We start from the raw sequence: 26,924 nt of genomic DNA on the forward strand, positions 1-26,924 counted from the left end.
TGTGGATATGTTTTCAGATGAGTTGCTGTGAGTTTTCCAGGTTGTATGGCCATGTTCCAGAAGCATTCTTTCCTAATGTTTCACTCACATCTATGGTAGGCATCCTCAGAGGTTGTATTTACTGTCCTGATTTTAGAGTTTTTTTTAATACTGGTAGCCAGATTTTGTTCATTTTCATGGTTTCCTCCTTTATGTTGAAATTGTCCACATGCTCATGGATTTCAGTGGCTTCTCTGTGTAGTCTGGACATGGGGGTTGTTAAAGTGGTCCAGCATTGTGCTGTGTCCAGGTTGGTTCCTCAAGTGCTCTGCTATGGCTGACTTCTCTGGTTGAGTTAGTCTTCAGTGCCTTTCATGTTCCTTGATTCGTGTTTGGGCAATGCTGCGTTTGGGTGTCCCTGTGTAGTATCAGCCCTGTTGAAAGGGAGGAAAATAAGAGTCCAAAATGGAAAAAAATATTCAGTAGTTATAATAAGATGCTAGTGTATTTTAAGAAAAGTAAAAGGAATTGTAAAGTTAGAACTATTGCTTCAGGGAGAGAGAGAGAGAGAGCTCTATCTGCTCATTAAGCAGTATCCTTTTTATGTAGGTGGTTTTATACCAGACAGCTCTTTTATTCCCTCAGAGATCACTTCTAATGGTATAGGAATATTGTCACAGACTTTTCTTATTTTAAGCAGTAGTAGAAACCTCACCCATATTTTACCCTTTAATTTTTCAAACGTCAAGTTTGTTTCAGCTGCATCTCTTCTCAGTTTGCAAACAAAACAAAAACATTCCATGTCTTTCTACAATCCCTCTTTTCAGGATTAAAGAGAAAGTCTCTCCCTTTTAATCAATTGGGATGAAAATCTTCCATTCACTTGGATTTATATGGTTTTAGCAGCCTTTCTTATTAATCAAGCTTTAAAATACAACTCTGTTTTGAAACTTCCTGCAGGGATGCTCTTTATTATCAGGATGAGTCTGCTCATAGCACTTTCAAATAGGGGATAAGGAGTCCAGCCAGATCAGCCTGACCAAAGACACATTTATAGGTAGGGCCAATGACCCCTTTCTTTGTTAGCTCAGCATTGTTAAAGTTGCTGCCAACACAATAGCTCATCCACACCCCCTTCACCCCCTACACTTCTGGTAACAGGAAATACAGGCTCATATGGGAGAGGCTTATGTGAGAAAAGCTACAGATATGATTATTACCTTCTTGTCATTGCTGTGGGTATAGGACTTGATAGAGCTCAACACAGTCTTTCTTTGACTGAAGGAGAGTGAAATAAAGTGTGCTTTAACTCCCCCTCCCACAGTGAACTGATTTATTTTCTACTAGGATCATTTGGAGACCTGTGGTTTTCATATTGAGCCTTCCTTCCCATCTCTATGCAGGCATACATTTATTTTATTTATTTATTTACAGTATTTATACCCCACCCTTCTCACCCCGAAGGGGACTCAGAGCGGCTTACAGAGTACACACATATGGCAAACATTCAATGCCAATGATACACTTAACAAGGACAGAAAAACACAAACAGAGGTAAAGGCAGTTGTTCCCATCTTATTTCTGGCATCTTGGAGGCTGTGCTCAACTCCGGCCATAGGGTGGTGGTGTCGCTCCATCTTCCATGCCAAGGAGGCTCCTCCGATGGATCAATGTCCTTAATGGCGCCTTTATTACCTCCCCGCTAAAAGCGGTACCTATTTATCTACCCACATTTCTGCTTTTAACCTTCTAGATGGGCAAGTGCGCTGCGGCTAATGGCGGGTGCTCACCCTGACCCGGGATCAAACTGCTGACCTTTCGATAGGCAGGATTTTTCTGCGGCACAGCGGTTTTAGCCTGCTGTGATAAATGCCTGGATGCATACACTAAAAATAGGGTAATGGGATGCAAGGGGGAGCCATGGGTTGTTCATTCAGTTTGATGCCCCCTTGTGCTTTTTATGACTGCAGCAGCAGAGAGCAATAGGGCCCTGCTGAGACTTGTACATTGTAGTGTTGTATCTGCATTGTCCCCTTTGTTACCTGGCAGGCATTGGTCAAATAGTAGTCACCGTATCTTTTAGCTCAGGCAAGAGCCATGACACTAAAGTACCTAAAGGGTTACCTGTGGGACCATCTTTCTTCACTTTTTTGTTCTGGCCCTTAAGAGTTTGTATGTTCTGCCTTCCCATACACACTATAGCAGCATAGAGATCTTTCAGTAATATCAGCACTGCATGCATATTTCCAATAAATATTTAATTTCCACCTATCCGTTACTACAGATGACTGATTAGGCATTATTTAGCTATTCCAGTTAGTCTAGTTGTTCCAGCAAGCAGGTTAAGCCAATGGAGTTGCCCAGAAATTTATAAAGTGCATTTCCTCATGCTTTACTTTTGAGTAGATTGCTTTTAGTAGTTAAATAGGAACATCTCCTTTAAAATTCATTACATGAATTATTACTGATTTGTTCCCCTAAAATTGCAGATCATATTAGTTGATAATGGACTTTTTATATTCTTTCATTAAAGTACATCAGAGCAAGTGTGAGGCACTGGTTTGACTGGTAGACTAAGGCCCCTTCCACACAGCTGAATAAAATCCCATATTATCTGTTTTGATCTGAAATATATGGCAGCGTGGACTCAGATAACCCTGTTCAAAGCAGATATTTTGGGATTTTCTGCCTTGATATTCTGGGTTATATGACTGTGTGGAAGGGCCCTGGACTCTAGGAGTCCAGGGTTTTACTCCTAGTTTCATCATGGAACCCCACTGGGTGACCTTGGGCAAGTTGTTGTCTTAGTGGAAGCCCCCTCTGAACAACTCTTGCACCAAGAAACCCCTCTGATAGAATTGCCTTAGGATTGTTGTAAGACGGAAGTGATTTGAAGACACAAAGCAACAAAATGCCACATCTACTGCCATAATGCATACATTATTATAAATGGGTATTGACTGGTTCTGTTGATGCTGACCACATTGGTAAAGATAACAATGCTGTCTTGTTTGTGTGACTGTACAGACCCACAGCCACACAGTAACTGCTGTCTTATATGTCAGGAGCTGGTGATTATGTCTTGGGAGGTACAACCATGTTGTTGACTTTGTTTTATCACCACTGCACTATTTCACATGCTCTGAATAGACAATGTACATTAAAATTACTTAGGAAGTTCTTTTGGCTTAGTTTTTGTGTCAGTTTTCATACTTCAATCTACAATGAAAAAGAAGAAATTAAGGCAGGAAGGGTATGCTTGGCTATTTAGCAATCAGTCAGCAAATGAGCAACAATAAAAATGCTTCTCATTTTAATGAATTGAATTCATTAACAATTGTAGCATAGCTGTGTCTGCTGGTAGCAATATTTAGTTTAAACATCTAAAATTTGGACTCATATAGCTGCATTTTAGTCTCTTATTCTGTCAGTGTGGACAAAAGAATATTTTCTCACCTGCAGCTCTGCAAAGCATTAAAGAGCTCCAAATTTGCCACTTTCAGTATCTGTCACCTGAGACAAATCTCTTATGGATCATGTATGTGCTGAGAAGGAATCATTTTAGCATAGTCTAAAATTAGAAGGAACATAATGCCTTCCTCTTTGAGTTGATGAAATCAGATAGTACTAGCCAGTTATGGTTGCCAGTTTGAATCCGGAATAAGATAATGTTAATCCTTAAAGGTACCATAAAGCTCCATCAAGTGGAGATTGCTGCTCTGCATGGCTGCTGTTGCCACCTTCATTTAGAACAAGTGCCTTCATTCTTTTTATGGAGCATTATGGTACTTCCTCCTCCTCCTAAATCCCTTAAGGATAAAAATTTTCAGGATCCCTGTTCAAGATCCAGTTAAACAATCCTCTATTCAGTCCTATTCAAGGCTTTTGCTGCTGTGATATCTAGTGCTCATCATCAGTGTGAAGGAGCCCTTAATATTACAATTGATACTGTTTTGTCTCAAAAGCTTAATATTACAATGAGCATTGTTGAAGTTTAGAAGCAATTTGACAGAATTTATGGTTTTAAATTTGTGGTGGATTTGATTAGTGGCCATTTTGGAAAACAGCTTCTATAGACTTACACCAATCCGTTCAAACTGTTTCCCCCAAAATGTAATTCAGAGCAATGCAGTCTGTCCCATATAGGAGAAAATACTATTAGACATAATATTTCCATAGAAGATTGGCATGTTGTGCTGCTACTGCTGTTGTTGCTGTTGTTGCTGTTGTTGCTGTTGCTGTTGCCGCTGCTGCCGCTGCCGCTCCTCCTCCTCCTCCTCCTCCTCCTCGAACCTGCATTTTTTCCTGCTTAAAAATAAAATAAAATACAAACTTTAAAAATAATGTTTATTGTTAAACAAAACAAGAATCAGTAAGGTTATATTGAAGGTATTAATCTGTAATGCGGAGTCGCGGTGGCGGAAAGGGTTAAACCATTGTGCCAGCTGGACTGCTGACATGATGGTTGCCGGTTTGAATTTGCAAGATGGGATGTCAGCTCTAGCCTGAGGGGACATGAGAGAAGCCCCCCAGCAGGATGGTAACACATCCGGGCATCCCCTGGGCAACATCTCTGTAGACGGCCAATTCTCGCACACCAGAAGCAACTTCCAGGATGTTCTCAAGTTGCTTCTGACGCGATTTTAAAAAAATCCATAATCCAACAGTGTTCCAAACGTACCATGGGATCAAAGAAGGCAAAATAGAATTAAAACAGTAGATAATATAAAAGTGTTTAAAATATTAAATAATAATATTAAATCATCATATTAAAATCATCTATTTAAAACCGTTTTAGAAGATAGTTACAATGTGAGAATGATGACAAAAATACAGTACAATCCAATTAAAAATGTTTTGCAAAAGACAGTTAAGAGCCAAAGGCCTGCTTAAATAAAAAGATATGCCTTCTAGCAGAAAGAAAGCAGAGAGGGGGCCAATGTAGCCCTCCCATGAGGTGGAATTGGATAGTCAGAAAGCTGCCACTGAGAACATTTTCTCTTGTGTCCTCACCAAACATGCCTTACAACAGAGAAAAATGGAGCGAAAATCTTCCTCTGGGGATCTTAAAACTCAGACAGGCTCATCTCGAGAGATCTGGTCTTTCCAATAGTCTAGACCTAATTGTCTGATTCTTCAGGACAAACGTAGTATTGCACAAAATTCTGTGTGAAGAAGTCTCAGCAGGCTACTTAATTCTTGCATTTCTGATCTTTTCTCCACTTTCCTCTGTGTCCTGGTTTGGACCTATATGTCTTCCTCTGAGAGTGAAAAAGCAACTGATGGGAAATACTGAGTAGATGAGTAGCAGGAAAAGACTGGGCTAAGCCATTTTTCTGTTTCATATTTCTAAAGTTTTGCATATTTCCAGCCTCTGTTGCTGTTAAAATAAACCCGACAGACCTACTTAGTCAATGTTAACTTGTGAATTTCAACCTGCATTTTATTGATGTGGTCTTGTGTGTATTTTGTTATATGTATATTAATAGTCTTGTGTTTTATTTCTCTGTTTTAACTCTGTTATTCCCTGCTTCAAGGCGTAAGGAGAGGCGGGTATTATTAATATTGTTATAGTTGTTATTGTTATTCTATTGGGGAAAATATTGCCATCTGTTTGAACCCTTTTTTACCCTGCCTTGAGACATAAGGAGAGGTGGGTATTATTATTATTATTTTATTGTATGACACAGCAAACAAGATAGATATGCTGGATTTCGTATCACAAAATCACAAGTCAAACACTTCCCAAGTTTATAGGACTGTGTGATGTATTTTCGGATGATGCGCGCAGATCCCAGTAGGGTGGTCTTTTGCAGTTGGCAGATCGTAATTTTGTCAATGTCTATTGTTTCCAAATGCCGCCTGAGATCTTTTGGCACGGCACCCAATGTGCCCATCACCACCGGGACCACCTCCACTGGTTTCTGCCAGAGTCTTTGAAGTTCAATCTTGAGGTCCTGATAGCGACTGAGTTTTTCCTGTTGTTTTTCGTCAATGCGACTGTCATTTGTTATGGCGACATCAATAATCCAAACCTTTTTCTTTTCCACAACTGTGATGTCTGGTGTGTTGTGTTCCAGAACTTTGTCAGTCTGGATTTGGAAGTCCCACAGTATCTTTGCTTGCTCATTTTACAATACTTTTGCAGGTTTGTGATCCCACCAGTTCTTTGCTGCTGGCAGGTGGTACTTGAGGCATAAGTTCCAATGAATCATTTGGGCCACATAGTTGTGCCTCTGTTTGTATTATTATTATTATTACTATTATTATTTTACTGACACAAAAACAGAGTATGACATAGAATCATAGATAGAATCATAGAATAGTAGAGTTGGAAGAGACCTCATGGGCCATCCAGTCCAACCCCCTGCCAAGAAGCAGGAAATCGCATTCAAAGCACCCCCAACAGATGGCCATCCAGCCTCTGTTTAAAAGCCTCCAAAGAAGGAGCCTCCACCACAGTCCGGGGGAGAGAGTTCCACTGCCGAACAGCCCTCACAGTGAGGAAGTTCTTCCTAATGTTCAGGTGGAATCTCCTTTCCTGTAGTTTGAAGCCATTGTTCCATGTCCTAGTCTGCAGGGCAGCAGAAAACAAGCTTGCTCCCTCCTCCCTATGACTTCCCCTCACATTTTTGTACATGGCTATCATGTCTCCTCTCAGCCTTCTCTTCTGCAGGCTAAACATGCCCAGTTCTTTAAGCCTCTCCTCAGACCTTTGATCATTTTAGTTGCCCTCCTCTGGACGCTTTCCAGCTTGTCAACATCTCCCTTCAACTGTGGTGCCCAGAATTGGATGCAGTATTCCAGGTGTGGTCTGACCAAGGCAGAGTAGAAGGGGAGCATGACTTCCCTGGGTCTAGATGCTATTCCCCTATTGATGCAGGCCAAAATCCCGTTGGCTTTCTTAGCAGCCGCATCACATTGCTGGCTCATGTTTAACTTGTTGTCCACAAGGACTCCAAGATCTTTTTCACATATACTGCTGTCTAGCCAGGCGTCCCCCATTCTGTATCTTTGCATTCCATTTTTTCTGCCGAAGTGAAGTATCTTGCATTTATCCCTGTTGAACTTCATTTTGTTAGTTTCGGCCCATCTCTCTAGTCTGTCAAGATCGTTTTGAATTCTGTTCCTTTCTTCTGGAGTGTTGGCTATCCCTCCCAGTTTGGTGTCATCTGCAAATTTGATGATCGTGCCTTCTAACCCTTTGTCTAAGTCATTAATAAAGATGTTGAACAGAACCGGGCCCAGGACAGAGCCCTGTGGCACTCCACTCGTGACTTCTTTCCAAGATGAAGACGACGCATTGGTGAGCACCCTTTGGGTTTGTTTGCTTAGCCAATTACAGATCCACCTAACTGTAGTTCTGTCTAGCCCACATTTTACTAGTTTGTTTGCCAGAAGGTCGTGGGGGACTTTATCGAAGACCTTACTGAAATCTAGGTACGCTACATCCACGGCATTCCCTGTATCGACCCAACTCGTAACTCTGTCGAAAAAAGAGATCAGATTAATCTGGCATGACTTGTTTTTGGTAAATCCATGTTGACTATTAGCAATGACTGCATCTGTTTCTAAGTGTTTGCAGACCACTTCCTTAATGATCTTTTCCAGAATTTTGCCTGGTATTGATGTGAGGCTGACCGGACGGTAATTGTTTGGGTCGTTCTTTTTTCCCTTCTTGAAGATAGGGACCACATTTGCCCTTCTCCAATCTTCTGGGACTTCTCCCATTCTCCAAGAACTCCAGTGGTTCTGAAATAACTTCCGCTAGTTCCTTCAGTACTTTTGGATGTAGTTGATCTGGCCCTGGTGACTTGAATTCGTTTAGAGTGGCCAGGTGTTCCTGGACAGCTTGTTTCCCTATTTGGGGCTGGATTTCCCCAAATCCTTCGTCCGTTTCATGTTGCTGAGGTTGAAGATTGCTTTCTTTTTGTGAGAAGACAGAGGCAAAGAAGGCATTGAGCAATTCTGCCTTTTCCCTGTCCCCTGTCGCCATCACCCCATCTTCTCCTTGCAGAGGCCCTATCGCCTCCTTTTTCTTCCTTTTTCTACCAACGTAAGCAAAAAAGCCTTTTTTGTTGTTTTTAATGTCCCTGGCAAGCCTGAGCTCATTTTGCGCTTTAGCCTTGCGAACCTTTTCCCTACAGGAGTTCACTATACGTTTGAATTCTTCTTTGGTGATTTCTCCCCTTTTCCACTTCTTGTGCATATCTCTTTTGAATCTTAGCCTGGTTAGAAGTTCTTTGGACATCCATTCTGGCTTCTTCGCATGTGTCATATTTTTTTTCTTTGTTGGCACTGTTTGCATTTGCTCCTTGAGTATTTCACTTTTAAAAAACTCCCATCCATCATTAACTCCCTTGTCTTTTAATATTGGTGTCCATGGAATGCTGCTCAGTATTTCCTTCATTTTTTGGAAGTCAGCTCTTTTAAAGTCCAGAATGCGTGTTTGACTTGTCTTAGTTTCAGCCTTCCATTGTATCACAAACTGCAGGAGCACATGGTCACTTGGCCCTAAGGATCCGACGACTTCTACTGTATTGATCAGGTCTTCCACATTTGTTAAGATTAGATCAAGAGTTGCTGATCCCCTTGTTGCCTCTTCTACCTTCTGGACCATAAAATTGTCTGCAAGGCAAGTGAGGAATTTGTTGGACTTTGTGCTCTTGGCCGAGTTTGTTTTCCAGCAGATATCAGGATAGTTGAAGTCGCCCATGACTACTACATCTCTTCTTTGTGCTTTGGTCAGCTGTTGACAAAAGGCTTCATCAAGTTCTTCATCCTGGTTCGGAGGTCTGTAGTAGACACCCACGACGAGATCTTTTTGAGTCCCGGTTCCCTTGATTCTTATCCAGATGCTTTCAAGCTGGTTTCCCAGATTACAGTCTTGCATTTCTTCTGCAACGTAACTGTTTTTGACATATAAAGCTACTCCCCCTCCTCTCCCCTTTGTTCTATTTCTGTGAAAGAGGTTATAGCCCTCAATGGCTACATTCCAGTGATGGGAGTCATCCCACCAGGTTTCAGTGATGCCTATGACGTCGTAAGTGTGGTGCTGTGCTAAAAGTTGGAGTTCGTCTTGCTTATTTCCCATGCTCTGTGCATTAGTGTAAAGACATGTAAGCCCCTGTGACCTCCCCTTGAGCTGTTTATTTGGGATTATTGTGCTCTTGGTAATTAGTTCTTGCTGTGTTTGTGCAGCCCTCCATTTAGCCTTTTGGCAGTTCCCTGTGGTCGTGGGTAATATAGTGTTCACCAGGCTGTTGTTCCCCTCCCCCAGTGGATCTAGTTTAAAGTGCGCCTGATGAAGTTTGTGAGTCTGTGTGCAAAAAGATGTTTTCCTACTTGTGTGAGATGCACCCCATCACTTGCTAGTAGGCCATCCTCCTGGAAGAGTAGACCATGGTCAAGGAAGCCAAAATGCTCCTCTTGACACCATTTTCTGAGCCAGTTATTGGCCTGTACTATTTTTCCGGCCCTTGTAGAGCTGTGTCCTACAACGGGGAGGAGGGATGAAAAGATCACCTGTACATTACACAGTTTTAGCTTACTTCTGAGGGCTCGAAAATCATTTGTGATCTTTTGAAAAGTATGCCTAGCGGTGTCATTGGTTCCTACATGAATCAACATAAGGTGGTTAGGGTGATAGGGCTTTAGGGGCCTGGTGAGCCTCTGAGTGATATGGTGTATTTTTGCACCCGGGAGGCAACATATTTCTCGAGCCATCCTGTCTGGCCTGGAAATGATGGCTTCCGTTCCTCTAAGGAGGGAGTCACCTACTACCAAGACCTGTTTCCTTTGAGGATTGACAGGGTCCCTTTTGTGCAAGACAGTGTGTATGTCCCCTGAAGAGTGTTCCAGTTGAAGTGAATTGTGTAGGTGTAAAGTGTTGCCCTCCTCCTCGACATCCCCAGTGCATTCATCAATGACAATCCATTGAGATGCGTCCAAGAGCCCATCACTCTCCCAAGGGTGTTCTTGCTGTGCCTGGTCTACGATTGGGGATGGAGCATTTGTATAATTACATAAGTGTGAATGTGGTGATGCACTGTCACCGTCAGGGCTATCCCCTGCGCATTGATCAAGAGTGGCCCACTGAGTGGTATCTAAGTAACTGTGGTCCTCCACAAGATGTGTTTCCTGATTGTATGTTAGTGGTGTAAGAATTTGGAATCTGTTGTGTAAATGCAACTGAGCAGAGGAGTTCTGCGGAGGCTGCCTGCAAACAAAGCAAACAAAATGTATATGCTGGATTTCGTATCACAAAAGCACAAGTTGAACACTTCCCAAGCATTTAGGACTGTGTGATGTATTTTCAAATGATGCGGTCAGAATAAGGTGGCCTTTTGCAGTTGACAGATTGCGATTTTGTCAATGTTTATTGTTATTAAAGCCGGCTGAGATATTTTGGCACAGCACCCAGTGCATCAATTACCACTGGGACCACCTGTACTGGTTTATGCCAGAGCTTTTGCAGTTTGATTTTGAAGTCCTGATAATGGCTAAGTTTTTCCTGTTGTTTTTTGTCAGTTTGACTGTCACCTGGTATGGCAACAGCAAGAATCCAAACTTTTTTCTTTTCCACAGCCATGAGGTCTGGTATATTGTGTTCCAAAGCTTTGTCAGTCTAGATTTGAAAGTCCCACAGTATTTTTGCATGTTCATTTTCCACTACCTTTGCAGGTTTGTGATCCCACCAGTATTTTACTACTGGTAAGTGGTACTGGTGGCATAAGTTCCAATGAATCATTTCGGCCACATAGTTGTGTCTCTGTTTGTAGTCCATCTGTGCAATTTTCTTGCAACAGCTGAGGATATGATCAATGGTTTCGTCAGCTTCCTTGCACAGTCTGCATTTTGGGTCATCAGTTGATTTTTCGATCCTGGCCAGAACAATTTCATTTGTTCTGATCATAATTATTGATACAAAGACATAGTATGACACAGCAAATGAAATGTATATGCTGGATTTCGTATCACAAACTCACTAGTCGAACACTTCCCAAGTGTTTAGGACTGTGTGATGTATTTTTGGATGATGCGTGCAGATCCCAGTAAGGTGGCCTTTTGCAGTTGACAGATCATAATTTTGTCAATGTTTATTGTTTCCAAACGCCAGCTGAGATCTTTTGGCACCTTGTTGGGGGGGGGGGGGGGGTTAACTGCTCCAAGGATGCTGAGAGCTGTGCTGGCGGTAGTGTAATTTCTGGCAGGTCCAACCAAGGCAGAGAGGTCTCAGTTGAGGAGTGAAGCTAAGAGCACTTAACCCATTAGCGCTATGGAGAAACAAACCAAACGAAGTCTATACTGGCTCAGTCTTCGCCCAGGATAAAAAGGACCGCGATGGATGCTGTTGATTCTGGACATCCATCGACAAATGGGCTACAGAAACAAAATACAAATGAACAGTCACAGAAGTGGCAGAAATATACAATGCCAGAAAACCACACAGTCCTGATTATTATTATTATTATTATTATTATTATTATTATTATTATTATTGTCATTATTATTATTATTATTATTATTATTATTATTATTATTCCATTGGAGAAATAGTACCAGCACTCGGTGTTGCATCTAGCAAGTCCCATTCTTCTGGAAAGAGGAAATGCATTACATTGGATGGGAATGACAAATCCCACACACTGGATGGCTTGGTTTTCACTGGGGTAAAAAATTTCCGTTCCAAGACCCATTCAGTACACTCCCTCCTATTGGAATGACATATTAGCATGATGGCTCATTTGCATTTTTTTCAGTCCAGTCTAATAGTGTTATACCAGAAGAGTTAAGCCTGTGAAATTTGTCCATGTGTCATAGTAGTAGCAGCAGCCATTCTTGCAAAATTGTCACCTAAACTGTTATGCTTTATGAAAACAGTCATGAACTGAGGATGCAAGCCCAGGGGGCAAATGTTGCTGGGGATATTTTGCAGGATATATAGGCAGGGCTGGTGCTTCCTAATCACAAATGGCTTGTCTCTAAGCCTATTAGAATCAAACTCAGTGTTAGGGCAGAATCGACTTCCCAAATGCCATTTTTACAGTCAGTTTGCAAAATATGCCTTCAAGCTATGCTCAGAACACAAATAGCTGCTAACCTTGATGTGATTTCTAACCCACTTAGTACATCAGGGTGGCAGAGAGAGATTAAATTAATGTCATTTGATTTATTTTAAAAAAAAAATACAATTAGCCAAACCCTTTTTTGCACTAGTCTTCATCACATTATCCATTTATGTTGTTTGTATTTCTCAGGTTGAACTGTGAAAATACATGACATCCCCTTTTACTTACATTGCAGTTGGAAGGCGAACAATGTAACTGATATTGCCATGGAGGCATCATATTTTGAGCTAACTAACCAGTCCCCAGAATACAAATTGGTGTCAGATTAGTTAAAACAAGTAAATGGTTGCAAGACACTTCTAGCATCTTTCAGCATGTCAGCTACCAAGAGTCAACTGTAAAGAAGATTTTTTAAAAAAATCTTCTCAGATCCTGGATTTTGTGTTCAACATATTTTATCCCATCTGTAAATTTGCAAACATGTTCTCTAGGGGCCATTTCTCACCTGATATGCAGAAGGAAGAAGGAATGTGCCAGTGCGTGCACATTCAATAACAATGCCACATAAGGACAGAGAGGCCTCTGGTGGCTTTGCCTAGAAGGGTGTGCAAATATGGCATAGAGTTGTAAATTGTCCCTCTGTTCATGTGGGGAGAGAGGTGGTTTTTTTCCAATTGTATCATAAGCAACTTGAGAACATACTGCAAGTTGCTTCTGGTGTGAGAGAATTGGCCATCTACAGAGTCGTTGTCCAGGGGATGCCCAGGTGTGATAACTGGAAGGCTTCTCTCATGTCCCCACAGCTAGCGCTGACAGACAGGAGCTCACCCCATCTTGTGGATATGAACCGGCAACCTTCAGGTCAGCAACCCAACCTTCAGATCAGCAGTTCAGTCAGCACAAGGGTTTGACCCATCGTGCCACCACGGCTCTATATAGAAGTGGTACTTCATCTGTACTCCTTCCTACACTATGCTTCCACATCACCCTCCATGGACCAAGAACCATTTTTCCCAGGTAGCTGTGGAGGAAATGGAGAGGCAGGAAAGCCATGTTGCTTTAACATGAACTCTAGGGAAGAAAAATGATTAGGAATTAAGTCATTGCATCTGCCACATGGTACTTTGCATGTTTCCTTTAAAGGTCTTAAGAACGTACCTAAAATTGAGCCTCCTGAACTGCAGGGTAAAGATTCCTCTAATAAAACAACAAATAATGTTGTGGCACCTGGAAGATAAAGCTGTTTCATTTTTGGCAGAAGTTTTCAAGAACAATGTCCAGATCATCAGATGCACAAGCAGTTAGCTCAGTTGCCCAATTTATATACACACGCTTGAGTGGGCGGATAGTTTGTAAACAGTGGAGTCAGAGGGAATTGAAATGCAAAAAGTACAAAGAATTTTAATTACATAAACAGTGGCCAATAACAAACAGGAGCTGGGTGGAAACAGATATCCTGGCATTGATGGATGGACTAATATATGTAGTGTGATAACAAAAAAAATCCTTCCATTCTATTCAGTTTGGAGCAGAAAAACTTTTTGATGAATTCAGCCAATCCTTTACATGGTGAGATTTCTGTTTAGGATGGTCAATAAGAGAGTATCTTGGAAAACTGAAGTGTTCCCCAGCTTGTTGTTTTAGTGTTCCTTTGCTACTTATCCTCCTCCATTTGAAATACTGCCATTTAAGGTATTTGCTGTAGCTTTCCCTGATCTCTAAGCCAGATGTACTCCTATATTCTATTTAATTCATGTTAGGTTTGTCATACTACCCCTCTATTCTGCCTTGGTCAGATCACATCTGGAATACTGTGTCCAATTCTGGGCACCGCAATTGAAGGGAGATGTTGACAAGCTGGAATGTGTCCAGAGGAGGGTGACTGATTAAGGGTCTGGAGAACAATCCCTATGAGGAGCGGCTTAAAGAGCTGGACATGTTTAGCCTGCAGAAGAGAAGGCTGAGAGGAGACATGATAGCCATGTATAAATATGTGAGGGGATGTAATAGGGAGGAGGGAGCAAGTTTGTTTTCTGCTGCTCTGGAGACTAGGACGTGGAACAATGGCTTCAAACTACAGGAAAGGAGATTCCACCTGAACATTAGAAAGAACTTCCTCACTGTGAGAGCTGTTCGGCGTGGAACTCTCTGCTCTGGGGTGTGGTGGAGGCTCCTTCTTTGGAGGCTTTTAAGCAGAGGTTGGATGGCCATCTGTCGGGGGTGCTTTGAATGCGATTTTCCTGCTTCTTGGCAGGGGGTTGGACTGGATGGCCCACAAGGTCTCTTCCAACTCTATGACTATATGATTCTATGACTGGTCAGGTAGGGTTTTTAGATGCATGTATGTGAATGCATAAGATATATGTACACCATGCATGTTCACATTCCACGTATTTGAGGGTAATTCTGAATGCAAATCACCACACATATTGCTCTTACTGCAGATGAAATGGCAGCATGCCAAAAGTCCCTAATTAATAAAGAGATTATGACCCTCAGTTTCAGCTCTCGTAAGCCTCTATTTTATCCCTTAATCATATAAGCAAATCAGTAGTTGAAACAAGGCTAAAACATGTGGGGCTTCTACAATTCAGAAGCATTACCTGGCATGGTAGTGTTTTGTAAAATTATGAATAATGCAAAAAAAGAGGATATACTCTTCCCTCCCCAAACACAAAAATTTAGGAACATGCTATGACATTGATAGGCTAAACTAATTTGCATCAGTTTCACTTTCACAAAATATTGGTAAGGCTACTGGCTCAGATGGCTTGGAGAAGATTGGAACAAATTCATTTTAGGTTTGTTAATAAACATTAGCTGTGACAAGTGAGGAATGAACCAAAATGCTGCAGCACCTCCTCACCTGATAACAGAAGTGCTCCTTCTCGGAGTGCCAATCATCTATTGCAGAGCTTTCCAAACTGGGGGAGGGGAGTGTAAAGCTGAAAGAAACTCCCAGAGAACATCCAATCCAACACCCTTCAGTCAGGCAGGAAGATTCTGTCAGCGCTCTCCCAATAGACAGCCGTCCAGCCTCAGCTCCAAAACCTCCACTGGACTCTTGGAAGGTCTATACATGGAAGATACCCTAGCAGGCATTTAGTCCAACTCTCTTCAGCCAGGCAATGCACAAAGCACCATGGATGGCCATCTAGTCCTTATTTAGAAATCTCCAGAGAGGTTTAATTACTACAGAAGTGAAGTGCTGATGTTTTCAAGTGTAGGTAGTGTTATAATTTGTATTATTTGCACAATTTGTTGATTGGGTTGCAGTAATTGACACTAAAATGGATAAGTTTCTAATTAAGAAAAGAAAATCTGTTGACAATGATGTTTGTGATTAACCAGATGGAGCGGCTATAGAATAAACTACACAATAATCAACTGTAGTATGTAAGAAAAGTAAAGGGAAAAATTCCAAACGTCATTTATACAGTGAGGTTATATTATACTATTGCATTGTATTATATTATATTGTATGAAATTCTTTTAAGGGGTTAATTTCGCCTCTGGTTTGCTAGTTTCCCTGAATTGTCGTGAAAGGACAAATGTCTAAAAAACATGTCACCAACATGAAAAGTTTGGAAAGTTCTGATCTAGTGAGTGATCCAGCCACACACTCTTCCTGCAAATTGTAAGGCTTATAGGGCTCCATCCCGGCAGCATGCCAGCAATGTGGTAAAAGGGAGTTCCGAAGAAGCTGGGGATACCGGTAGCACTGGAGAAAGTCAAGGAAAGTCAGGAAACGTTATAGGATGACAGCCCATGACCAACCATGGGAAGAGGACAAAGTTGGGCGCTACCCCACGGTTTTCCCCGCTGTTCCCTGTAGTCCCCTGGCTTCTAGATCTCCATGTGATGAAGTTCTTGGTATATACTTTGAAGGAGCTCTGCAGAATGTTGAGCCACTATCTCCAAAGCAGATTCAGCAGCTTGGATAGCTTAAAAATCATACTAGAACCTGAAGTAGATTCACCACTTCATTGACATTAGAGCCACTAGGCTCTACTGCAGAGATATCAGCTTGTGTGAGTGAACTCCAGAGTTTGCAGTGGGTCCTTTTGGTGTATCTTCTCTTACCACTTAGCTTTCCTATTATAAGCAGTGGTAGATTCCTATAACCTCTAGTTCAGCTCATCTCTGAAATTCTGAAGAAGAAATAATGTGTTCATTTGTGCTTGATTTATCAGTGTCCTAGAGACAGCCACTTGGTCATATTGGAAGCAGAAGAGGATGACACTTTGGCCTTGTCCTCATTTTATGTTCTTGTATTTTTGAGTTGAAAGGCTGCTATCTCAGGATCAAACACTTTTTGCTATCAAAAGACTGCTGTCCTAGGATCAAAAGATACATCTCTGCTTTTGCTCCAGCATACACCACTGAGAAAGGTCGTCTGTTTGCAATTTGAGAGCAAAAGGGCTTTGAATAAGTAGTAATAGAACAGGAAACATGATTTTCTTTTATTCTGTGTGTGTATGTGTGCATACAGACATTCATGTGTGTATATATATTCCACCTTATTAGCAGAGGGTGGTTAGAGAGCTGCAGACTTCTATGGAAACAGTCAATACAATACAATACAATACAATACAATACAATACAATACAATACAATACAATGGAAGATCAACCAAAATTAAAGATAGACTTGAAATAGTTCACCTGAACCAGAAATAGTTCACCTGAACCACTATCATTACCTTTGATTACATTTGAACATAACTTTGCATGCCTCTTCTCTCCTCTTTGTTGTTAAATATCCTACCTGGTGTGTTCAGTTTTTTAAAAATTTATGAATGAATTGTGTGCTTGGTATTGTTTGTTGAAACTTTAAATTTTGCGAAAAGAGCTTTAGAGCTGATCAAATCAAGGATGTGTTTACACAAAAGAAAAACTAGCAGATTGTGTCCTGTGGGAGTATAAATCTGTAGTCTTGCCCCTGAATTCCTTTGTTTTGTGAAGTTCTATAAAATCAGCTGAATGTTACAAAAATATTAATATACGTTGAAATGACTCTGAGATTAAATAAATCTGACTTACACATCAGAAGTCTGGTAGAAATTGGAAGAACTATTAATCACAAACCACACTATCATGATGGGAGTGCAATTGAATTGTGTTACAAGGACGTTTTTGTATTACTTGTTTAGCTGAAGATGTTAAGATAATCTCGGCTGACAGCCAGTTGATGTTCCTAAGGCTAGAAAAACAGTCCATACTTACTTCTTAAAAGGAGTATGTAGCATTTTTTTAGCTTGGAATGTACCCAACAAGGGAGAAATGCGACAGATAACTAGCAAGAAGCAACCATGTAGAACAGCAAGAGTTTTCCATTGGCTTATGAGAAGGAAATTGAAGTTTTGATGGTGTTCTCAACACCGATCGTAGTGCTTGCCTCAGTGGACGCAGCCTTATAATTGTTTTATCAACTCATCTGTGTTTAGATAGATGTTATAGACCCACCTCATGTCTCTGGGATTCCCTGATCTTGGAAGGGCCAACTAGGAACATCCTGCCAAACACAGAAAGGAGTCCTTCCCCTTCTCCCTGTTTTGACTGTGAAAGGTAATACAGGCCCTACACGTTTTGCAGAGAATGCCTTCAGAGGCTTTTAAATTAGATAGGGGCATATAGCTCAGCATGGCATAGGTCTCTATTTGATGGAAATAGCAACTTCCCAAGCCACCCATTATTTATTTGTTAATGTATATATTTGGTAACCTGTATTTTATGTGTATGTTGATTTGCCAGGTTATTTGACTCTTTGGTGTAGGAGGAGTTATATACATGTGATTATACTGAGCATGTGCAGACTCAAGACTCCATTTTGTATCAGTATCTGTTTGGACTTCAATGGGAGCAGATGTCTTGCATCAGAACTCAGAGGAGGTGAATGCATATAACTTGCTGTTTGGACTTCAGTGGAGAAGTCAGTTTAGAGACTTCAGTACTTGCTTATGGACTTCAGTGAATACAACTATACTAAAGCCTATGGACTATTAATAAAGACTGATACCCTGTGTTCTCAACACAGAGAGAACTATTATATCCTATCTGTAACTGAACTTTATTAAGAAATGTGCCTGTATGGTGAATTAATACAAGATATGTTATTTTTCAAAGAAGACTTTGTTTTTATCGTTGATTGCATATTTTAACTAAGAGATTTAAAGGGAGTGTATATCTTTCAGGCAACTTCAGCTATAAAGAAACAACTATCCCCTGCCAATCAAATATATTTTTTGTAGTGGCATGTCTTTACTCTTGGCGATCTAAAGACATGGTTCTTCAGTTTAACAGCTGAAGTTACCTGTGTGCCATTACATTAATGCTTGTGATACCACTTGTTCAAAGAGTTGACTTCTAACAAGGTCATGCTTTTCTTGACTAGTGGTTTTCCAAAGGTAATCTCCACATATTCAAGGAGATTCACATTTGCCAAAAAGGATATGTGGCCATAGACTGGGTGCAGTTATTTTCCAATAGCGTATGCAATAAGATGTTTTGCAGTAGGTTATGGAATGTCCAGTACTATTCAGACTTTTAGACCAGTGTTTCTCAAACTGTGCTCCTCTGGGTGGTCTGGACTACTTACCAGCTCTTAGGAATTGCGGGATCTGAATTCCAAGACATTTGGAGGAGTACAGTTTGAGAAACTCAGATTTAGGCTATGTTGAGGATGTAGAATTGAGGTTATGGAATTGTTTAAAATAATTCATGCTAGCAATGACATTTAATTATAACAACTGTAAGATTCCTGAACAAGTACTGTCTGCTATAATTGCTATTCCAATACTTTAATTTAGCACAGTTAATTTAGAATGGCTTTACAGTAGAACTGCCCTGATTATTGTGGCATAGGTTATTCAATTTAGCCAGTTCCAAATCGCTTAATTTAAAACTGGCTGTGTTCAAGGCAGCTTCATTTTTAGTAGATGCAGTCTCTGGTTTGTGAGGAGAGAAATGAAGCAGAGTAGCAGCCGTATCCCAATTCAAATGACTCACGTATAAGTCTAGAACATATAGTAAAAGAATCAACTTAGAATATCTGGTTTGAATTATCTACAGGTCAATCTGAGTACTATACCTTAACTCTTATTTTAAAAGGAGCTATCACTGAGTGGCAAAAAACATGAGCTTAGTCCATACAAAGAGAATTAAATGACGCACTGACAACTTATATTTTCTCTACTGTAGAACCGTTTCTGCCCATTTTGAATTCTTAGGTGGGGAAATGGCAGTGGTGGCCTGGGAGGTCTATCAAAATCTGTAATTTTGGCTCCAATAATAATAATAACAATGATGATGATGATACTTTATTTATAACCTGCCCTATCTCCCCGCGGGGACTCAGGGCAGTTTCCAGCAAAGTAACAAAGTGGCAAACATTCAATGCCAGGAACAAACAAATAACAAATCAAACAACAGATAAAACAAACACATTATAAAATGATAAAACTAATAAAAAATAACCAAAAATTAAACATTAAATAAACATAACCCAACACATTACATATTTATCACATAGTAAACTCTTAAAAATTAGACAAAAAGGTGTTAAAAGCTGAGATGGTTTACAGCATCCAACAGGCGGCAGTAGGTATCGAAAATCTAGATGAGGTTAAACCCTTGTGCCAGCAAGTCGGCGGTTCAAATCCAGGGAGCAGGGTGACCTCCCATCTGTCAGCTCTAGCTCTCCCTGCGGGGACATGAGAGAAGCCTCCCACAGGATGGTAAAACATCAAACATCCAGGTGTCCCCTGGCAACATCCTTGCAGATGGCCAATTCTCTCACACCATAAGTTTCTCAAGCTGCTCCAGACACGAAAAAAAAATCTAGGTGAGGATATATATGGAGATATACTAGTCCTCCTCCTCTCTGTAAGCTAAGGTGCATAAGTAAGTTTTTAAAAGCTTTTTAAAGGAGATGAGAGTGGGAGCATTTTTAGTTCTCTAGGGAGAGAGTTCCAGAGGCGGGGATGGATCATGGAGAAGGCCTCCTCTTTCGTTCCCATCAACTGCGCTTGAGATAGGAGTGGGACTGAGAGCAGGGCCTCCTCCACAGACTGCAGTGCCCATGCTGGCTTGTATACGGAGATGCGGTTTTTCACAGCCTATTCTCAATTTATGTGAGAGATCAAACTATATTTGCATATATATGGTAAACCAAGGAGTGAACGTGTATTATGTCACCGTTCCCTCTGTAAAAGGGATGGATGGAGCAGCAGACATGAGTATGCCACGTGAAACCAATAAGCCAGGCTTCGCAGGATTGGCTAGTTTCTTGTGACAACTGGTCAACATTAGAGTTACTGTAGCATCTAATTTCATCATAAATATTTATCAAAAAGGGTTGTAGTGGCCAAGGGAGAAGAGAAATGTTTTAAAACTAACATGAACAATAGGACACGGTAGAGAAAGATGCAAAGATGTCATCCTAAAGAAGCACTTGGTTTGGTTTGTTTAATTAATATATCTTTACTGTGAACTGAGTGTTTCTGATAGCTTGCTTTTTTTTTGCTTTTTCCTTGCCAGCTCTCCATGAATTCCCTAATGACATCTTCACAAATGAGGACCGGCGGCATGGAGCAGTAGTTCTGCACGCCTTCTGTGTGAGTCATTGTTCGTCTGTCTCCAAATAATGTTGTTGTTTTTTACAAAACCAAATACAAATAAAGTACATGCTTTTCTCATAAATATCCTCAAAATCAAAAGAGAAACTAGTAGCAACAATAACGAATAATGCCAAGAGGCAGCAAGTCTTAGACTGAAATACTCCCCAAAATAATGTTTAAAAATGCCAGTAAAAAGTGATGGCCTGTGGCTACCACAGAATGCAAGGATATGTATTTTTAATTCACTGGTTCTCATCAGAGATATTCATAGGAAGGAGTTATTCGTTTTAGCTGTACTGACTTATTTTTTCATGTATTTCAAAATATTCCATTTTCATCGTTCATGGACTCAGTGATGCTTACATTTAAATTCATTATGAATTGACTGCCAAGTATCTTGAAGTGAAGCAGCATCTGTTCTGACAGACTCAAGGCTGCATGGCCAATTCAGACATTGAGTTCCACAGAGAATTCCCAATTTGTTATTATGAGTGTTCTCCTCACAACATGGAGAAAGTGGCAGTTGTATCAATAATACTACATTTATATGTAGTCATGTCAATTCACACAAAGACTGTACAAGAACAACAAAAAGTACAGAATTCCAGTCAAAAAGAGGGAAACCTGTTGAACTAGGCCAAGGGTTCAGATTAGTAGCCTTTAAGTATTTGAAATGCTTCCTTTCGTAGTGAAGGGCATAGATTTGGCAACTCAAACCCAGTGGTCCTTATCAATATTACATGAGCCACCCAAGAAGATAAGATGGGAAAAGATAGGGTAAGGCAGTTCTCCTAACTCCTAAGAATGATTTCAACCTCTCTCTTACTATCACCCAAAAGCCATTATTTCCTCAGCTTGCAAGAAAGCAGCTTTGGTCTGTGCATATTCCTGTATGTTCACAAGGAGTCTTGTATCTGAAAGGTACTCAACTAAAGAACAAAATCTAAAGGTTAATAATTTTTTTTGCCAAAATGATTCCTGAAGCTGCCAATCTTTAGACCAGACAGGCAAAGCAAAGCACCTGGAATATCAGCCAAATAATTATTCATTAACCTCAACTTCACTTCCCAGATTTAAATGCTCTTGGAGATCCAAGATAGAAGTGTACAACTTCTGAATGGGATGTCATTACAGAAAACATTTAACTTGCCAAGAGGGAACACAGCTCTTTATTTTAGGAAAATAGAATAGTTATGAACAGATACCACATAATGACATGTTCCTTAGCTTTTGAGCACTAATCAATACAATGTTATCTCATATTATTACATTAATGTTTTAGAATATGTCAGGGAAAGAGGAAAAATAGTGTAGTCTAGCAAGAATGAGAATCTCAGCTTTTAATTCCTTGAAATAATATTTGCAAATATATCATTTGCTTCTTTTTGTGCTCTTATTATTTTTAGTACTTTAACAAGAATACAAAAAATACACCAAAACTTGCAAAAAATAGTTGACATTCCATGTTGTCAATCAAATCTGTCACAATAATAAAGGAGAATATGTGTCCTTGTGATTGTGTCTCTCCATCATAGCTGTGATACGATAAACCTAGGCACCTGAAATTAGACAAGGATACTAATGGGACTGTAGCATTGTGTACAATATGGTTATTTTATACATTGCTTGGTTAATTTTATTTAATTAAACTCTGTTTATAGTCTGAAATTGTAGCCCTCCAGCCGTGGGACACCTTTCACCCAGACACTACGCAGAGACGAGATAATTCACAAAGTAAAGTTTATTAATAAAAATATAAAATACAGTAGAGTCTCACTTATCCAACATAAACGGGCCGGCAGAATGTTGGATAAGCGAATATGTTGGATAATAAGGAGAGATTAAGAAAAAAGCCTATTAAACATCAAATTAGGTTATGATTTTACAAATTAAGCACCAAAACATCGTGTTATACAACAAATTTGACAGAAAAAGTAGTTCAATACGCAGTAACGTTATGTTGTAATTACTGTAGTTACAAAATTAGCACCAAAATATCACGATATATATTGAAAACATTGACTACAAAAATGCGTTGGATAATCCAGAACGTTGGATAAGCGAGTGTTGGATAAGTGAGACTCTACTGTATAAGAAAAAGCACAATAAAAAAGAACAATCAAAAATCCAAAAGACAAATCCAAAGACCCCAAATTTGTTGAGTATAGGTGACAATCAGTTCCAGGAATCAAATCACAGGAATTCAAAAACTTGGAACTTCACTTTGAGTCAATACAGTGAAGCAAGGCAACCTCTATATACTTGATCAAAGTTATATCCAGAACATGAAAACAAAACAGAATAAACCAGACCAAAAACCATGAAGATATGATCAGGAATTAAAATCCAGAAACTTGAAGCTTAAATAAACAAACATGAACAAGACCCAAAATCCAGAAACTTGAACACTTGAAGCAAGGCCATAGAACTTAAGAGTTGATCCCACTTGAAATGCAATGTTGTTCTCACAAAGAGCAGTCTGCTTGGAACCTATTTAAAAGCCTCAATTGCCTCCCATGACATCACTCCTCATACACCTGCTTCTTCGCTGCTTATCCTGAAGCCACTGGGAAAAGCGAGTTTGTCTCTCACACTCTGTCAGTGCAGCTGAAGCCGCTCTGACCTAGGGAAAGACTCACACTCCCCCACATTCCTCTCAGGAGCAAACTCTGGCAGATACTCATGGGAACAGGTTTCGCTTTCGCTAACATCCTACGAACTACCAGGAGATTCACTAACCCATCTCTCCATGCCACTTCCATCCCCCAAAACCCCCTCATGACACCCACAAAATCCCCTTTCTCATCCTCTGAAGCATCAGATCCTTCACAAACCACAACAGGAGCACTATCAGTTACTGGGTGGAATTCCCTAATCTTCCTTTCTTACATTAGAAGAATTGCAGTCAGACCTGCAATATTGTCGCTGTAGGGCTTCAGGACAGCTCTAATTATGCTTCCGCATGCAACCCCCCCAAACACTTTAAGCTGTATGTATGTAAGAGATGGCAAGGAGACATGCTGTTCCCTGATAAGTATAGTAAGTAGAGAAGAGGAATGAGGAGATGGAAAAGCTAAACAAGTAGAAGATGAAAAGAAATACAAAAAGAAGGAGGGGAAAATAGAAGGAGCTAAGGAAAAGAGAGGGAATACCAGCAAATAGGGGAAATTAAATGGCATTTAACACTTAGTGTATATACTCATGTATAAGTCTAGAAATTTAGTTTAAAAAATCAACCCCAAAAACCTGGACCAACTTACTCTTATAAAAAAGGAACCATCTCTGAGTAGAATGGGGAAAGATGAGAACTTTATATGTTCCAGGAGAACCTAAAAAAGCACTGACATCCTCTACACTCTCCACCACAGTGCTGCTTCTGGTCTTTTTGAATGCCTGAGTAGGAATATAGCAAAGATCATATCAAAACACATAATTTTGGCCCCCAAACTTGCCCTTGACTTATACATGTGGTCGATTTATACATGAGTATATAGTAAATGCTAGTACCTACAGAGAATCTTGCTAACTACACTCGCATTAATAATCACCATACAATAAAATGGTGGTTACATAAAATAATGTTGTTGTTTTTTTTTAAAAAAAGGAAAATAGCTGAACTGAAGGATTTTCAAATTTAAAAAGGATCATAAAAGGATCTAAAGGTACAAAGCCTTTAGCAATGAATCTAGTGAGTCAACTTTTAAAGATCAATTCAGGGAGTGGTGCTGTTTTAAACTTTGAACATGTTTTAATGGTTTTAACTGGGGATTTGTTAATATTCTTGATATTTGATCCTGTTTTAATGTTTGCATATTTGTGCATTTTAAAATGTATGCTGATGCTTTTATGTTAAGCCACTTTGAGTCTTCTGCAAGAGAGATAAAGCAGGATATAAATAAATATAATAATAATTTCACCAGATACCTAGAGACATAATACATGTGAAAATATGTATGTATTGTGTGGCTGAGGTGTCCACTTACATGGACAAGCTCCCACTTCCAAAAACAGCTATACCTCCCACTACTCAGGTGACACCAATGGCTCATCCTCCAATGACATTGCAGATTATAGCAAGCACCATGAACCAATGTCCTTCAACAACACCATACTGCCCACCACCCAAGTGAAAACTTTCATTCAGGGACAATTTCATCCTAGATTTTATGTTTTTCCTTCATCATAGACATCCCAGTGTTTCTTACTCTCTCCATTGGTGTGGAATTTTATGACCCCGCCCACTGCCTCTCCCATATCCCTTTCCTATCCTTTTCTATGGCACACAGCAGACAGAGGAATTAATCAGCAACTGAACATACTAGAGAGGGTTGGAGAGAATTCACCATGATTTATAAGAGTTGCAGGGACTAGGATGTATAGTTCACCTGCAAGCTAAGAGCACTCTGAACTCCACCAATGATTGACCTGGACCTCACTTGGCACACAGAAACCCATGACGAACAAAAAATACTGGAAGTCTTTGGAGGGATTTATAGGGGTTGTAGTTCACTTTGACTTATTTGTATAAATGAATTATATTATTGAAATGGCATTGAATCTTTGCCTGTTTTATGTCTGGAAGCCGTCCTAAGCCCCCCTGGGGAGACAGGTCAGGTTAAAAATAAATAAATAAATAAATAAATATTATTATTCACCTACATCCAGAGCACACTATGAACTCAAACAATGATGGCTCTGGAGCAAACTTGACATGCATACCCGAGATACCCAAAGTTGAATACTGGTGGGTTTTAAGGGGAAATTGGCCTGAATGTTTTGGAGTTAGTAGGTACTGGGATTTATATTTCACCTGCAATCAAGGAGCACTCTGAACTCCACCAAAAATGGAATTGGACCAAAGTTGGCACACATAGCCTTCATGATCAGCAAAAAAAGTACTGGAGGTCTTTGGGGAAAATTCACCTTGATTTGGGGGAGTTGTAGTTCTCCTACATCCAAAGAGCACTGTGAACCCAAACATAGATGGATCTGGACCAAACTTGGCACACATACCTGATATGCTAAAATGTGATTACTAGAGGGGTTTGGGGGGAACTGACCCTTTCTGGGAGTTGTAGTTCACCCACAACCAGGGAAACTGTGACCTCCACCAGTGATGGACCTGGTACAAACTTGGCGCACAGAACCCCCATGACTAACTCAACCTACTGGAGGGGTTTGAGGGGACTGAATCACCATAGCGGGAGTTGTGTTTACTCTGCAGCCAGAAAGTACACTGAACCCCACCCATGATGCATCTAGAGCAAATTTGCCCAACATAACAAACTTTAAGTACTGATGGAGTTTCTGGAGGTTAACCTGGCATGATGTCAATTGTAGTTAATCCACAACCTTATGCATTTTGTACAATTTAAAAATGACTTTTTCAAATAACCCCGGCAACGCCAAGTACCCAAGCTAGTTGATAATAAAATTAAAGTAAATGGATATATGTCTTACCACTGACACACTTTTTAAAATCTAGTGAGAAATATAAGGATAAGTAGTTCTTTGTAAGGGACATATGCTATTATACTCAGTACCAATGAGGTTATGACTTAGTTTCAAGTTTTTCCTTTTTTTGGTTGTGTACTTGAGTTCTTATTAGCTAGTTACATTATATATATGTTATAATACACCAAGGGAGGTTCTTGTGTAGAACAATGAAGGCCACTTTCTTCTGAACAGAGTAATTAATGATTAATGTGGGAATGTGCTGAAATTGTAGCCCATTTTCTTAACAATTATAAATAAGTTTTCAGTAAAATAGGAAGCAAAGACCAGTAATGTTCATGTATAAATACACAGTCAGCCCTCAATATTTGCAGGTTTAAATTTTATGGATTTTATTATTCATGGATTGGATTAATATGCTCTCTCTGGGAATCTATAGCTGGTGTAACTCTGTCACCAACATCTGGCAGAGGAGCTTTTAATTCCTAGAGAGATTCCTAGATAGGAGTTATATCATAGAATCAAAGAGTTGGAAGAAACCTCATAAACCATCCAGTCCAACCTCCTGCCAAGAAGCAGGAAAATCAAATTCAGATCACCCCCGACAGATGGCCATCCAGCCTCGGTTTTAAAAAACCTCCAAATAAGGAGCCTCCACCACATTCTGGGGCAGAGAGTTCCACTTCTGAACACCTCTCACAGTTAGAAAGTTCTTCTTAATGTTCAAGTGGAATCTCCTTTCCTGTAGTTTGATTTTAAAAAGTGTTTCTTTATTCGACTTTCATGGGGTTCCAGCACCTCTA

General features: G+C 40.1%; 1 protein-coding gene across 4 annotated transcripts in view; it reads left to right on the forward strand.

The window, feature by feature from the left end:
- slc24a3 (solute carrier family 24 member 3) overlaps positions 1–26,924 on the forward strand; it is a 274,995-nt gene that overhangs the window by 170,591 nt on the left and 77,480 nt on the right. For all 4 annotated transcript variants that reach the window (XM_016993093.2, XM_062977908.1, XM_062977909.1 and 1 more), the window contains exon 3: positions 20,588–20,664. In XM_016993093.2, the coding sequence (XP_016848582.1) occupies positions 20,588–20,664 (77 nt within the window). The remainder of the gene's footprint in view (positions 1–20,587; positions 20,665–26,924) is intronic.

This window comes from Anolis carolinensis, chromosome 4 (genome assembly GCF_035594765.1).
Source record: "Anolis carolinensis isolate JA03-04 chromosome 4, rAnoCar3.1.pri, whole genome shotgun sequence".
NCBI lineage: Eukaryota > Metazoa > Chordata > Lepidosauria > Squamata > Dactyloidae > Anolis > Anolis carolinensis.